General features: G+C 30.8%; 1 protein-coding gene across 1 annotated transcript in view; it reads right to left on the minus strand.

The window, feature by feature from the left end:
• The window catches only part of LOC108357919 (centaurin-gamma-1A-like), a 100,589-nt gene extending 85,759 nt beyond the window's left edge, over nt 1-14,830 (minus strand). The window contains 1 exon segment of the mRNA XM_017609002.1: nt 13,568-14,830. Within this exon segment, the coding sequence (XP_017464491.1) occupies nt 13,568-13,748 (181 nt within the window). The 5' untranslated portion in view covers nt 13,749-14,830.
• Nucleotides 14,831-16,446: the final 1,616 nt, after the last annotated feature.

A 16,446-nucleotide genomic window follows, 5' to 3' on the forward strand; every position in this document is an offset into this window, starting at 1 on the left:
ACAGATAGATTTGAGGGTAAGAAAACAGAAGATTATAACTTGGTGTTGTAGAAATTTTCTAAGAGAGATAATGGTCAAAAAAGTATCAAGATGACGCTGTCTGTGAATATTTATTCATATCTGCCAAAGCATGAAAGTACTATGTAATTATGCTCAAACAAGCATGACCCGTCACAAGAGCCGTTACGCATAGTTTAGAACTGCTCGCTACAGCAAAACAGAAGGCTAATTTTTTAGCGTATTAAACATTTTATTTGAAAAATTAATCATGTTCTAAAGCTACAAGATACAATATTGTTTTTTCATGTTTCCTCTTTTTCAGTATTTTTATAGGCCAGATGCAAAATTTTATAGCTACAATTGCCACTCGCAAAGCAAATGGGAAAAATGTACGATAAAATTAAAGAAAAAAAAATACAAAAAAAAACAAAAATTGCCAACGTACGAAATAAAGTGAGCTCATCAGCTATCATATTGCTGGCTCACTAGCGGATCACTCTTTTTTTCTGCTGTTTAGCGTACACATGTTTATGAAATTATAATTATTTTTATATAGACAAAAAAATTGGCAAATAAAAAAACAAGTGTGAATAGCTTGTGAAGTGTAATAATCAACAACAACAAGTCTGCTGAAATGTGTGCGCAGAAAAGCGTTTAAATGGATTTTCAACATTTTGCCAGCCGATTATCACGGGCAGCGTATAAAATGATATGAATCTGTTTTTTTCTTGAATTTTGTTGGATACATTTATATAACTCACAAGAGTAAACAAAGAAGCACTCGTAGAATAACGACGTAAAAATAACAGTTGAATACACGCCAGTTTTGTGAGTTTTTCTTTGCAAAATATTTTTATAAGCGTGAAAAATTCAAAATATAGACATACAGTATATATCAACAAAATAATTTTGACTTGAAATTTTAATTTAAGACACGTTTCAAGTTCATGTGATTTGGGGTTTTTATTGCATATTTAATTAAGCAGACGCCTGTAATTTCAATAATTTCTAAGGCAGCAATAAAAAAATGTATTAAATTGTTTGACAGTTTCTTTTCACACAAACCAGAAAATATTGACTAAAGAAAAATTGTTCTTTTTTTTAATTTATTAAAAAAATGCGTTCATTCAAATATCTTAAAAACAAAACAAATCTAATATCTAAAAAATATAACAGCAATAAAAATTCCCAAAAATATACTTTACCTTTTTATGAGTTTTTTTCTGCAAACCAGAAAGTATTAGGATATACACAATAAGTTTTTGTATTTTATTTTAAAATAAAAAAACAACACCAATAAAAAATGCATTAAATTTTTTGCCAGTTTCTTTTCATACAGACCAGAAAATACTAAAGATTTTTTTTTTTATTTATTAAAAAAAAAAGTTTATTTTTGTGCATTTTTAATTATTACAAAATCTATCATTCCAGTTTCTAAAAAACAAAACAGCAATAAAAAATCCCTAGTAATATTTATTTACGTTTTTATCAGTTTTTTCCTGCAAACCAGAAAATATTAGGGTATGCACTATATTTTTTTTTAATTCTATTTTAAAATAAAAAAAAAACAAAGAGGCAATAAAAAAATATATGAAATTGTTTGCCTGTTTCTTTACATACAAACCAGAAAATACTGACTGAAGAAAAATATTTTTTTTTTATTAAAAAAAATTTAGTCAATTTTTAATTTGATTTTTAATAATGAAAAAATCGTTTATTGAAATATCTAAAAAAAGAAACAGCAATAAGAAATCCCAAAAAATATTGATATAAATTTTTATCAGCTTTGTCACGCAAGCCAGAAAGTACAATAATACCCTAATAATACCACCAGACGCTTTTCTCAGTTTGGTTTTAAAATAAAAAACAAAGCAGCAATAAAAAAAATTTATTGAACTGTTTGCCAGCTTATTTTCATATAAACCAGAAAATAGTGACTAAAACAAAATAACTTTTTTTATCTTATTAAAAAAATTAGTTTGATTCTTATTACATTTGGAATTTTGAAAAAGACTTTCATTCAAATATCTAAAGAGGAAACAGCAATAACAAATCCCAAAAACCATTTATTTTACTTTTTATCACTTTCCTTTTATGCAAACTAAAAAGCATTATAGTAAGCATTAGAATTTTTTATAAATTTTATTTTAAAATAGAAATGCATGAGTTTATTTTTTATGACTTAAAATTTCATGACTTTATATGTATTTTAGAATGATACAAATTTTTTCGATAACCTTTGATTTGCTTTTTTAAATTTTTCGATTCTAATAAAAGAAAAACGATCTTAAAAATAAAACTAGTCAATTAAAAGGATATACAATTAAATAGAGAAAAAGAAATTAATTAATAAAAACAGCTACTTTTTACACCGGTAACAATTAATTTTCGTTTAAATATGATCGAGATAAACGGTCTAAAAAATTCTAAAAAAAAACATTTAAAAAAGTTCACAAATAAGCCCACAATCGAAATACAAATACGATGTGTTTTTTTTCAAATCGTTTGATGAAAAACGAAAAAGAAAACTTTTAAATTATAAGTAAGGTATTTTCTATAAAATTAAAAATAAAATAAAATTTTACGTTAAAGAGGATATAGATCGAATTAACTCGTTGTCTATGCTTTGAGCGACTCACTCAAATTAAAGAAAAAAAAACTTAAAAATTCGTATCTAACTCGACATTCGTATGTATTTCTCAGTTCAGTAAAAATTTCGAATCTTTTAAAATTTCTATCACAAAAAAATGTGTTTCCGGTATAATTAAAGCATGATTAAAAAAATGTCTACCAAAAATATATATTTTTTTTGGTACAATTAAAACAAAAATTGCTAGCTAAAAAAATTCATAGCTTTTTGCATTTTTTCTGTTCTAAAACTCGATTTATTTAAAAAACAAAAATTTGCTAAGGTTTTAAAATTTTGTTTACAAAAAATTTCATTTGCACGGATATTTTTTTGAATGTAAATATTTTATTTTATGAATGCATTTCTTACTCAAGAAATTTAAGATTTTATTTAGACGTTTTTTAATTCTACAAAAAAATTGCATTTAAAACTCATTATATATTATATTTCGAATTTTTTAGAGAAATTGAATTTAGTCATGCTTTTGAATACAAATATTTTTTCATTAATGCATTTATTATTCAACAATTTAAAGCTTTTGTGTAGACATTTTTTTATTTGTTTGTTTTTTCTTTTTTCTTTTTAATTGTCTTTCTTATTTCAAACCGATAATTAATTCTGCAAATTATTTTTGCACATCAATGTGGCAATGATGTCATTTAACAAAATTTTTGCAAGTTGAAAAATGTGCCAGCGACCGCTTGAAATATGTCTGAAACGTGCAAATTAACGACAAAACAGGATTAATATAAATTATTTTGCAACTTATTTATAAAAAGTTTTTTGTTAAGACAGAAGGCAATGAGTCAACACAGAGGTATTTAGAAGAAACTAAACAATGGTGTGTAGTATATTGTATTAAAATTAAAATAAAACACAAAAACATAGAAAAAAGAAGCTGAGAATCATAAACGAAATGCCAGAATGGGATTTACATAGAAAAGGAATCAAAAAGGAAACAGGAATTCACATTTAAGTAGCTCAAGATAGAAGCAGTGATAGCTTTTTAGGAGACCACCACATCACTAATTACTACCTATGTATGTATATTCAATATTTTTTCGCATGTGGAAATTAATTTTGCCAGAAATACATGGAGAATGTTAAAAAAATAACTAAACTTCTCTTATCACTGGCTTTTTTCTTAATGAGCCAAGCGTAGTGCAACTGTCTCGCAATCAATTTAGGACATTCCAAGCGCCAAACCATTAATGAAATTAAATAGAAATGAAATTTAAACAGAAAGACAACTAACAAAAACCACGCGTATCCGTTTAACGCGTGACAAACAATTTTTATACAAAACAAAAATAAAAATAAAATTAGCAAATTTCATTGTTTCGCTTGAGTTGCGGTAAAAATACACGAGATAAGATAGCGGCGAGCGGCCATTAAAATAACTAAATTAAAGGTACACCCTCCTTCAATACGCCCCCCAACTTTGTTTGCGCAACAAAAGCTTTTTAACAAAGAAAGCAATTTTAGTAAGTAAATGCTTTTATACTTATGAAAGTATGTATGTATGTATGTTTGTGATTGCATGTGCGCTTGAAAAATGCTGTTAGATAAGTGTTTAGATAGCAACTTTTTTTTCGCAAATTTATCTTTTGCAAAAATAGCAGTAAATCTTTTGCTTAATAACTGCCGCTTTTATATATGTATAAAACCATACATATCTATGTATATCGCGGCAGCTGCCCAAGCGGCTTACGGGTGCTGATTTATGGGCGGTTGAGCGCTATAATAATGCCCATTTGGCTAGAAAAATTCAAGGTGAGTTGGCTATTTTTATAGAATGCAAAAAAATATTGTAATAATCATTAAAAAAAAAAATAGCATAACCAAAAATTGCGAAACATTTTGTGAGAACATGAAAAAAGTAACGCTGTTGGGGGTGTGTGGGGTAAATGAGTCCAAAAAGATAGCCATTAACAAAAATATGCACATTTGAAACAATTTTGAGAAATTTGCAACTAAATTCTATACATTCATTTCGAAAACTTTTCGCAAGTGGCTTCAAAGTAACTGTTTCGCTGAAAATAATTTCAATTGAATCAATTAACCGGCATTAAGTATAAATTAATTAGAAAACACTTAAGATGCAAAAAAGCTGTTAGCAGATTCGGAGAAAAACTTATATATACTTACTATGTAAATGAGAAGCTGATGACCTCGTAGTGCAAATCATTAACATACAGATAAAGCAAGTATTCATCTTGTTTTTTTTTTTTACAAAGCGTCGAATATAAAGAACGTAGTAAAAAATTAAATTATAAAATCTACGCATGATAAAGACGGAGCAAAAAATAAATTTATATTGAAGTGCAAATGTTTACTATACTTTTTAAGGAGAAAAGTTATATATTGGAGAAGTGTCAATATTTGCGAACGTATGTACAATGTTGTAAATAAAAATATGTACTATGAAACTGGAGCAGTTTTCAGTCAATTGCAGAAATAGGAATAAAAAATATTTATACTTATTGCTTTACTAAAAAATGTCACTTATTAATGTGAATTTTTATTAATATTCAAAATATTTATCGATTTGTTCGTATATTAATCAATTTCGTCTTCAATCTACACATACATATATATGTGATATATTTCTACTACAATAATTTCCCTACACGATTCCGCTATATAAATTATCGATATCGAAATAGGTTTCGATATATTTATAAATTTTTTATTGAAATTGTTATCGATATCTATATACTTATTGATCACTGTAAGATCGAATACGTTATCTTTTGGAAATTTTCGATATAATTATAAATTTTTTTGAAATTGCTATCGATATCTACATATATACTTATTGATTATTGTAAGTTGAAATAAGTTATCTTTTGAAATTTTTACCGACATAGTTATCGATATGTTATTGATATTGCTATCGATATTGCACGTACTGATCGTTATCGCAGTCAAATAAGGAAGGTAAATATTCATTGTTGACAGTCGATTAAGAAGAACATAATAAAAAAATTGTGATAATACGAGTGATAAGGACAGGAAAAAAATATATTTCTATTGAAGTTTAAACAACAAGTTAAAAGCTAGTAAGTATAACAGCTAATATTAGCGAACTTTTAAGTACTTCTATAGGTAACATACATATCGTCACCTAAGGGTGAAAAGTTGCCAAGTCTTTTTTGAGGTTGTTCAGGAGAGATGAAAAATCGATGTAGTTTCGTATTACCTGTCATTCTGCATCAAAAACTAAATTTTGGAAAAAAATGGACTTGGCAACTTTTCACCTTTAGGTAGCCATATATACTATGCTTCAGCAATTCATAGATATTCATATTCCTATTCTTATTCACATTCTTATTTATACACATAGCATATTCCTATTCATAATCATAATGAGGAAAAAAAAAAACATATTATTTGTAAAACAAAAAATAAAATTACCAAATCGCAAATGCGGTTTACGAACCATAATTGTCCTCACATAAGCAAAATAAAACGACCAAATAGCGAACAATTAATTTTTTCGAAAAATATGATATGATACATTCATAAATGCCGACAATTGAGCTTGCTGGCTGCTTAGCAAATCATAATTATTTCGGCAATCGCTGAGCTCATTTGTCATTTTTACAAGTTGTGCTGGTTTTGTATATGATTTTGAATAGTTTTACTTAGCATTGGCGTGCAATGAGCCAATGTAAAAACTCAAATGTCATAACTGAATATTAAGGCGATTTATTTGTTTGTTTGCTGATGGCTTGTGACGACAGTCAGCACGCGTTGAATGGAAAAGAAAACCTTAAAAGAAGTCGGAGAGCTGCTGCAATATTTCCACATTTCAACACTTTTCGCTTTTCGGTAAAAGTTGCTGCAACATTTATTAATGGCGTAAGCTATTATTAAAAATTGTTTGTAGATGAAATTACATACACACACACACACACACAGTCATACAAAGCTGTTATGACATTAAATTTGTTATAGTCAAATTGGTGAAAGATGAAGCTTCGCTTTTGTGTGTTGTAAGTGGCTGCTGACCAGCAGCGAATTCAATAAGGCGGAAACGCTCGAATGCAGGTACTTTCGTCAAAAAGTGCGGCATACGTAATTATTTGCAGTGGAATAGATTACCTTATTTCGTGTTGACGTTTGAGAAGCCAAACAATAGTTAGTGGCCGCCCAATCACATAATAAAATAACAACTGAATTACATACATATGTACTTATATATATATTTACATACATATACTACACAACACAATGCACTGTCTTGCTAAAATAGCAGGTAAATCGCAATTTGCATGGCAAATTTTTCATACAGAAAACATTGCGCATGTTTCTACTTATTTTCCTATAAAATTTCCACGAGTTCCCTTGCTTTGTTTGAAAGCTGTCCGCAACTTTTACTTCTCAACTCTGTATAGAAAATTACTGTTATTATAAACAATAACTCAATTTTTTACACATAAATGACGTCAATTTTTTTATTTTTTTTGAACATTGCGGTGTACTGCAGCAAAAAAAAAAACAATTTTCAGTACAACAAACTATGATTACGTGAGCTAACTTTTGCTACATACTGGTACATAATTTTATTTTTTCGCGGATATAATTTTTTTTATGTTTATCTCGAAAAAAGGGAAAATATGAGATGTGTGGTGATTTATGAAATTGGGCAGCAAGTCATCACTTAATTATGTAGATATGTATGTACATATGTTTTTATTCGTTGTACATTTTATGCATATACATAGTAAACTTGAAGAAGATTTTTAAAGCAAATATTTATGCCTGTTTGTTAGACAGTGATTTTTTTTTGGAGAAATTGAAAATTATGTAAATGTGAAAGTTAGTAAATTATTTAGTAAAAGTAAGAGTACTAAAATAAATATACATAAACATACAAAATTTAGCCAATTTAGGCAATGTTTTCGTAAAAAAAATTTTAACTCCTTAACTCTTTCAGTAATGGCTCTTTTTGACGTTTTTTTTAGAAGCTCCATTTTAAGTAATTATATTTGCAGTTAGAGGATTAAAATGCTCTACAAAACATTTTGCCTAAAAAATCATCCGATTAAACTTGAGTGCGCAATAGATCTTCCAATAAATTTGAGTTGTCGTGGGCACACAAATACATTTTAAAGGATTTTTTCTCAACTTTGACACTTTATTGTGCAAAAAATGTATGTATTTTACTGAAGATATTCCCCATCGTTAGTTGTAACTTTTTCACACTTTTCTGGCAATGCATGGATTCTGCGCCAATAAAACTGCACGTCCTTGGACGCCAAATAAGTATCCAGCAAATTTTCGATACCTTCAACTGCAGTGAAGCGTACTCTCATCGAGTCTGATGGTGCATGGTCTGGGCCATACGGCTGGTGGGTTAGAACTTCCCATCCGGCACCATGGAGATCAATTAACATCGACCGATCAGTGACATGGTGGAAGATCAATAAATCATGTTTGGTGGCAGTTTTTCCAGAATCGCTCGCTACAACGCTTCAGTTGCTATCTGGAGAGTGCCCCGTCGATCGTTTGACCACTTTTCAGTAGCTTATGATACAGGATTCCGTTTTGGTCCCAACCAAATGCAGAGCCATGGATATTTAGCTGTGGCGTCGATGGTCCGGGTTCGCCTTGCTTAATAAGTATACGCCTTTTGGCGCTTTGATTCTTGTAATGAACACATTTTTCATCGTCGGTGACAATACAATGCAAAAATGACTTCGATTTGTGCCCTTGAAGAAGCATTTGGGAAACAGTGAAATTTTTTCAATATTTTTCATATGTTTCTAATTTGTTCTCTGGTCTTTTTTTTCTTTGCCAAGAATTCCTCAATTCCTTTGTCCTCATTTTAAACAAAATTATACACGTATGCATCAGGAAATACATAATTTTTGTAAGTTTGCGCGCTTCCCGTTTTGCATACCAAATTCCGTCCTGTTTTCTCAACAATATTTATTCATTAAAATATGCAACACGTAAACGAGTAAATGGAACAATATTTAGCATTTCGTCTGACAGAACACCGGCAGAATGTGTCGTGTTTACTAATGCCTAGCATCCAAAATTTTTTGTTACTCGTAGCAAGCTTTTCGCATTTATTCTCGACCCATTTTTTTTAGCGAACGCAATTCCCATCATAAATTCCAACACATTACAGTCACCACTAAATACATAAATTCCACGTCACACTTAACACAACGAATTTCAATTTGTCATGTCATATTTACAGTCACAATATGTAGTACCAAATGTCAGTCACTGGCGAAGCAAGTGTGTGAGTGTAAAACACCCGCTGTAGGGGGGTATGAAGTGGTCAGTAGGCGGAAGATGTGCGCAAATTCCTAACATTTAAGCTGATTTTGTTCTTTTTTCACTTACATACATATATACATATAAAGTTGTGCATTCATAAGTATGTATGTAAGTAGGTAAGTATGCAAGTGTGTGCATAATTTTTTATTTATTTATGAAACTAGTAAAAATGATGTTGACCACTGTCAACGCTGCAACAACTGACATTTGGTTGTCTATCATTATGCATACATATGTAACTCTGTTAGAAACTGTTGCTCTACAGTGTGACGTTTACGTAGCAGCATACTTAAGCGAATTTGTAAATAAATGTGTCTTGCAGTTCTCAACTACATTTTAGTTAATCATGCTACGTATATATGTCGGTGATGGGTACCGCCTTGCCCTCGGGTAAAGCTCTTTAAGCTTTTTATACATTTTGTATAGGGGCGTGCAGAGTAAAAGCTCCCTCTGCCCATCGTTGATATATGTACATTAGGGTGCTTTTTTGCGACTATTGTTTTTTTTCACTCCTACCTTGAAGTTTTGTGCAAAACACCTAAAAAACTGTCTGAAACTTTTTAAGTTATTCGTTTAAATCTAAAATTTTGAAAAAAAAAACCGTAATTTGTACTAAGAGGTTATTTGGAAAAACTGGAATTTACAATTAAAACTGTAATTACGGCAACACTGCCCGCTGGGGAAGCTTTTTAGGGCCCTTTGTAGATTTTATATCACAGATGACCAGAAAGAGCTTTCAAAGATCTTGTGGCTTATCAGCCAAATTTATAAAAACTAAAGAAGACTTTAACTGCTTTATATGTAAATCTTAAACCTATTTTAATTTTCATAAATAAGGTTATATGGCTGTAAGAGCATCTAAATTGTACGGAAAGCTTTTAAAACGTTCTCCCACAGGATGTGCTTAAAGAAGAGACACGCGCAAAATAAAAGCTCTCTCTGATCATCATTGATGTAAATTATGCAAAAATTGAGAGCAAGCAAGATTAATTTTATAATCGAAAGAGACAGAATTTGTGGTTGATTATTTTTATAGTCATCGCCGCTTTTGGGCTTTTCATACCAAACTTTAGAAACTAAATTGTATTTTTTACATTAATGAGTTTCTGTAGTCTCTGACTGAACTATAAATATGAAACTGCTTCAATATACATAGTTAGTTAGTTATCACTCTGAGAGTTCTTGATCTCTGGGCTTTCCAAAAATGAAGATAGTCAGCCTTATCGTCAATTTCATGTGAATATATCGCTCCCGTAATTTTAACGGCGAAACAAAAACAAATTGGCAAAAATGGTTTTTGTATCGGAATTTTGTGGAATGGGATTCGCTATAAGGCCGAATTTCCCTACATAGTTTGCTCTCGAATGATTGTAATATTATTTACGAGCAGTGAAAGGTACCTTCCAGCCTTCCTTCGTGGACTATATACCCATTAACATCATTCCTTTCTTCCTGGAAAAATTAGTGAATTAGTGAAACGTGTGGAATAGCTTAAAACCTATCTCTAATGAAATGTGCTACTCTTCGGCGTGAATAGAGAAACGCGGTGCAACAAATTGTGCTCTGTTATACTCGAAGGGATAATCAAAGAAACCAGTCGCTTAAAAAAATTGCTTTCCGAATATATTGAAAGCGCGGAGATCAGGTTCGCCCCATGGATATTAATCCAGGCTCAAGCGCCTAACCGACTAGTTGCGCAATTTTTTCCAAGATTCAGTTAAGTTTCGAAACTCTTAAGACAATTAAGATTTTCAGCCAATTTTTCAGTTCAGCCTCTGTTAAAAGCGAAAATTCTATAGGTAAAATATATATCGAACAAGTCGGAGTATAGCCGATCTAGATGATATAATCCTACCTTAAGCAAAAAATTATAGTAATGCATTACGAAACATGGAAGATGATCTTGAAAATTTTCATTAAAAGCAAACAAAAACAAAACCAGCTTATCACACTTCCGAATAAGCTTGGGTTTCAAAAAACAAATAAAGTAAGGCTTAAACAAGCAGACAACCATACAAATACTTAGTTAAACACGCCATAAAACCGCTTATAAACAGCAAAAAAGGAAATCAGCGGAGCCGGCAAAACAGTAGTCAAAAATAAGAAAAAAAAAAAAACAAATAAGTAAAAGTGGTCAGGGATATTGAAAGCATGAAAACATATTGAAAAAACACAGCAGTCAAATAACCACAAAACAGATACGACTGGCAACTTTTAATCGCTCTTGCAATTGCAACAACAAAATTTACTGGCTGTAAACAAGTATGCCATTGAATTGGAAGTTAGGTAAAACCAACGATTTGCTAGCTTTTCAACCAATGCACCGCTGCAGTGGTAAGTTGGTAAGCAGAAACCACAGTGAAGCGGAAAAACGCTACTAAAGTTTATGGATGCTTGCATTTCCGTTGCTCACGCTGCAGTTGTTAAGGCAAACCCTAAATTCATTCAGGCTAGAAAAAAGTTAACAAATTGCAATAAAAGCAATTAGGTAAGCATTTACAGCAATTACTGCTTAACAACCGAGCAATGGACGTGAAAAGCGGGCCAAGTGAGGCGAAATTAATAGAAAAGAAAAACGAAAATGCATAGATGAAAAAAGAAAAAAATTTCATAAGTGGGTTGAGATTAAACAACGATTTTTTAAAATATATTTGAAATTGCAATATAATTATTAACAGTGAAAAGTTTTGGCTAGCACAAATCGAACAACCACTTAACATACCGTCCCTCCTCGCCTTCGCCCGGCGTTTTCAACACTCATTTGTGGTTGTTAAAAAAATTGGCAAACGCCGCGGCGCCGTTCGTCAAGTGTTTATTTAGCGCATGCGCGACTGTTTTATTGCCAGCAGTTAACACCAAAGTGTTAAAAAAAAGTAATGCTTCTAATTGTTGTTGTTCTTGCTGCTTAATAGGCAGTTAGCCAGCCATTCAAGCAGCTGTTGTTTAACCAGTAGCAGCTTACAATAAGTAGCGCACTGTTGCACTCGTGTGTGCAACATTGCAATGATTTACAATATTGACTCTTGGCTTAGGCATAATAACCTACACATGTAACAAAAACATATACATATACTTATGTATGTACATATAAAAAATTGTTATTCACCAATTGTGTACAAAGCCCAAATGTTCTTTTTCCATACATGTTTCTATTTTGGTGATTTTTATTTTGCTTGTTCCAAAGTCATAAAAGTCGTGTTGGCCACAAAATTAATGTCACAATTTGTGACAACCAACACAAATTAGCTGACAATTCGAGGCGTACGGCGAATTTGGGCCAGCAGTATTTAAAAAATATATAATAAAAACAATATAATAAAAAAAAAAATAAAAATAAAAATATGATGGATTAGCGGTACAAGCTAGAATTTTAAAGAAAAAAATTTAGGAAGGAAATTTATTAAGTATTTTTGCAGATTTCATTAGAACGATTTCCAATGAAATAAGGGAAATTCAGTTTTTTTTGGTCAAGATCGTGCAGTTTCTTGGAAATTTAAATGGAAAAAATTTACAGACGCCAAAATCGAACTTATTTTCGAGATTCGAATTATTAAAGTTTTAACCAAAATTTGACAGATTAGCAAACCTTTTCTCATATTCTGGAAAATAAAATTCATGCTTAAATTTTAAAAAATATTTTATGGTCAAAATCGTGCAATTTCTTTAAATCCCAATGAAAAAAAAAAATATGAAATCAATAAAACTGAGTTTTTCCCATATTCAGGAAAATAACATTCTAAAATATTTATTGGTCAAGATCGTGCAGTTTCTTATAGATTTAAATGGAGAAATTTAGGGACTGAAATAATACCTCTCAGCGTCAAAATCAAAAGTGGGAGTCAAAAATTTATATTTTGAAAAAAATTTCAACCAACATTTGACAATGCTTTTCTCATATTCTGGAAAATAAAATTCATGCTAATGTTTTTAAAAATATCTTTTGGTCAAAATCGTGCAATTTCTTTAAATTTAAGTGGGAAAAAATAATTATATCAGTAAAATTGGGGTTTTCCCATATGTATATAGGAAAAGAAAATTATTAAAAATCTTTTGGTGAAGATCGTGCAATGGTTAAGTATAAGTGGGAGTCAAAAATTACATGTTGAAAAAATTTTCAACCAAAATAAGCAGTTTTTTCATATTCTAGAAAATAAAATTCATGCTTAAAATTTTTGAAAATATTTTTTTTTTCAAGATCGTGTAATTTCTTTGAATTAAAATGGAAAAAATTAAGGATACACAAATTTTCGAAATCTGAATTTTCTCATTTCTCGTATTTCATAGTTAAGAATTAGATATGATTCCATTGCATGTCAATATAATTCGAGAACTTTGAGCTTTCGTAAACGAGAAAAGTGAAAGCTCTGCAAACTCATGACAGTTTGGAAGCTCTATTCAAAACTTAGCATAAATGTGAGGGCGAAATACTAATTTTTTTCAGTGGAAGTCGAGAGCTTTGAGCTTTCGATAATGAGCAATGTGAAAGCTTGAAGCTTTTCGTATTGTATACAAAAATTTATATTTTGTTAAGAAACACTTTTTTTAAATTTAGTTACTGTTTCCCTTAATTGGCTATTATGCGGGTAAGTTACGTTCCCATTCCCCTAACCCTCTACTCCGCAAAACAACACGCTACCTCACCTGATTTCCGCTTCTCGCGATCGGGTACCACCAAACTTTTGGCGCGTTTTACACGCAATGAACGCCGTCGTATGGAGCGTAGAAAAGCTTCTGGCATTCGTGAGAAACGTTGCGGTGTTTCGGGCGGCTTAGCGGCCGTTGTAGTGCGCTCGGGTAAGAAGAAATTTTTGACAGCCAACATTTTATTGCAGTGATTTCGGAGGATTTGAACAAAGTACTGAATATAATTGAGTATTCCAAAGCGTATCCGAGTAAGTGATGTTGGAGAGTTTTCAACACTTGTCTAATCAAATTATTACAGTTGCACAATTTTCTGAGCACTTGTAGCACAAAAGAGTGGCATTTTTTTTTGTTGCTTTAACACCGAATTTTATTTGGATTTTATATGCGTTTGCTTGTCATATCAAAAGCTTAATCGTTTTTTGTCAATTATTTAATGTTTGAATTTTTGCAAAAGTTGAAAATTTTTGTTATTGATTCTTTCGTTCACTTTATTTTTTGCTGCTGCAGCGTCATTGAATAATTTGCATGTGTAAATATTTGTTAATATGTGACTAAGACATTTGATTTGTCGTAACACACTTTTGCTTTTGGGGCTTTATTGGTAGCGTTTTGCTGTGCTTTAGTCACCTGCAAATATTGAATGAGCTGTAAAATAAATATTTCTGCATAAATTTATTTCGCAGTTTCTAACATTGTGTACCAGCAATCACTAATTCAATACAACAATTTGCATGACATAATCAATGTTATGATGAAATTCACCAATTTCATTTAAACAAACCAGTTTACCGATGATTGTTGAAGTAGAATAAGGTTTCAAGCCGTTATTGTTAAAATTTTACATTTTCTATGGCATTATTTGTATTTTATGCACGCAATTTTTTGTTGAATATACATCCATATTCTCAACAGCAACAATTTTGAGTTTTGAGTTTCAGGACGCATAAATTGTTTTGCAAAATACAAACTTGTTTAATGTGTGTGTGTTAAACAGCTGCATTTTTTTTTGTTGCAGATTCATGATATGTCACTTCCCACCATTTTACATGTTAAAATTCTCGCTATTTGGCGGAATTTTTACATTTTCCACATTTCATACACTACGTTTTTATTGAAATTCTTTCAACTTTTGGTTTTTTTTTTGTTTATTCGACATATTCAATGCACGTTTATTTCCGGTTTGACGAGCTGCACATCGCGTGCATTAATTCACACCAAACCATTGCTACACGCAGCCAAACTAAAACTGAGGGAAATTTTCATTCGACAACAGTGTTTTACCGGCAAAAGCAATAACATACGACCGGGTAATTAACGAGCTACACAGGCGAACCAGTTTGTTTACAGTATGACAGCAACAGCGCCAGTGAACATGTATTATAATAATAGCTGTTCGCTACAGCGCAATGCATTCGAATGCTGGCAAAAGTAAGCAAAATGTTAGCAGCATTACTTAGAACTGAATGCTGTTAATTTGCAACTAAGCGATGTTACTGATGGCTGTTATTTAGTTCAAGGAAATTTCTAATTATGTTAGCATTTATTATTTTTTTTTTTACAAATACATATGTTATTTTACAATTACATGATTTTTTTCTCAAAATTTTGGCGCATTTCTTCTTTATAAAAAAAAAATGAAAATAGCCAATTGACATTTTTAGTAATTTTTTTTTATAATTTTGGCGCTTTTCTTCTTTATAAAAAATCTAAAAATAGCCAATTAACATTTTAAGTCTAACGGTATTTCGCAAGAGGAAGTGCAAAAAGGTGAATAGTCTCATCTCTTTCTTTGGTAAAAAACTATGTGGTGATTTTATATTTTGTTTGATGAATTCCTACATCTCAAATCTTTCAGAATTTGTTAGTAATAAAAAAATTAACATCAATATTCGCTGCTTCTCATTATATTAACATTCTCTGACTAAGCGATGTTATTGATGATTGTTATTTAGTGGAAGGAAATTTCTAGTTCTGTTGACATTTATTATGGTAACAGCCTTGATAACATAACTGGTTACTAAGCGCTATAAATACTACAGTAACGCATATAATTTTATTAACATTCTCTGTATGAGATACAGGGTTGTTAACAGTGAGCGTTTAATGAGAACATTTTTTGACTCTGTTAGCATTTACTAAATAAGTTAACCGAACGGTAGCTTTGAACTCTGTTAGTGATTACCAGTGTGACCAGGCGACAACGAAAAATGAAGCTTAATTGAGTTATAAAAAAAGGTTAGAAAAGGGCAGTGGAAAAATAAGCGTAAAAAATGCATTACTTTTATACCGGAAATATTTAACAGCACCTCTAGAGATTCAAGTGAATGGTATTCATTAAATTAATTTTAAAAAATTTTCGCACAAACCTTCCCTGTCGGCCTTGAGCGGCCTGTTTTCCGATCTTTGTGCTCGACTCTCTACTATTTTTTTTTTTATATGGAAGTTGCAGGCCTTCTAAAGGAGACACTTTTTACGATATATTTAATTATGACGCAGTACCAATTTAACTTTTTTCCATAACACCGTGGCACGCATGCTCCAATTCTTCCTTCTCAACTGCTTTCGAATAGCATAGCTTTTGGAAGTTCTTCCAATAGAGCTTTCAAAGGTAAGGGTTTACTTAAAAAGCCCTGCCGACTGGTTTTATGACGGAAATAACGGGACATCCTCATAGGCAACCATATTTATCTTGGTAATGTTATCAGGCAAATATATTGACAATGTATATAGCATATTGCTTATTGAAAGCAATAATTATCAGAGCTGTTCTCTTGATAAATATTGCCAGTCAGTTTGCTAATTTGATTGTAAATTTTTCAATTGAAAGAAAACGTATTGATGGTAGCATCGTAGAAATTTTGATATTGAAGTAAAAA

The sequence above is a fragment of the Rhagoletis zephyria genome, unplaced genomic scaffold, assembly GCF_001687245.7.
Source record: "Rhagoletis zephyria isolate East Lansing unplaced genomic scaffold, Rhagoletis_zephyria_1.1 Rzeph_scaffold_00182, whole genome shotgun sequence".
Lineage (NCBI taxonomy): Eukaryota > Metazoa > Arthropoda > Insecta > Diptera > Tephritidae > Rhagoletis > Rhagoletis zephyria.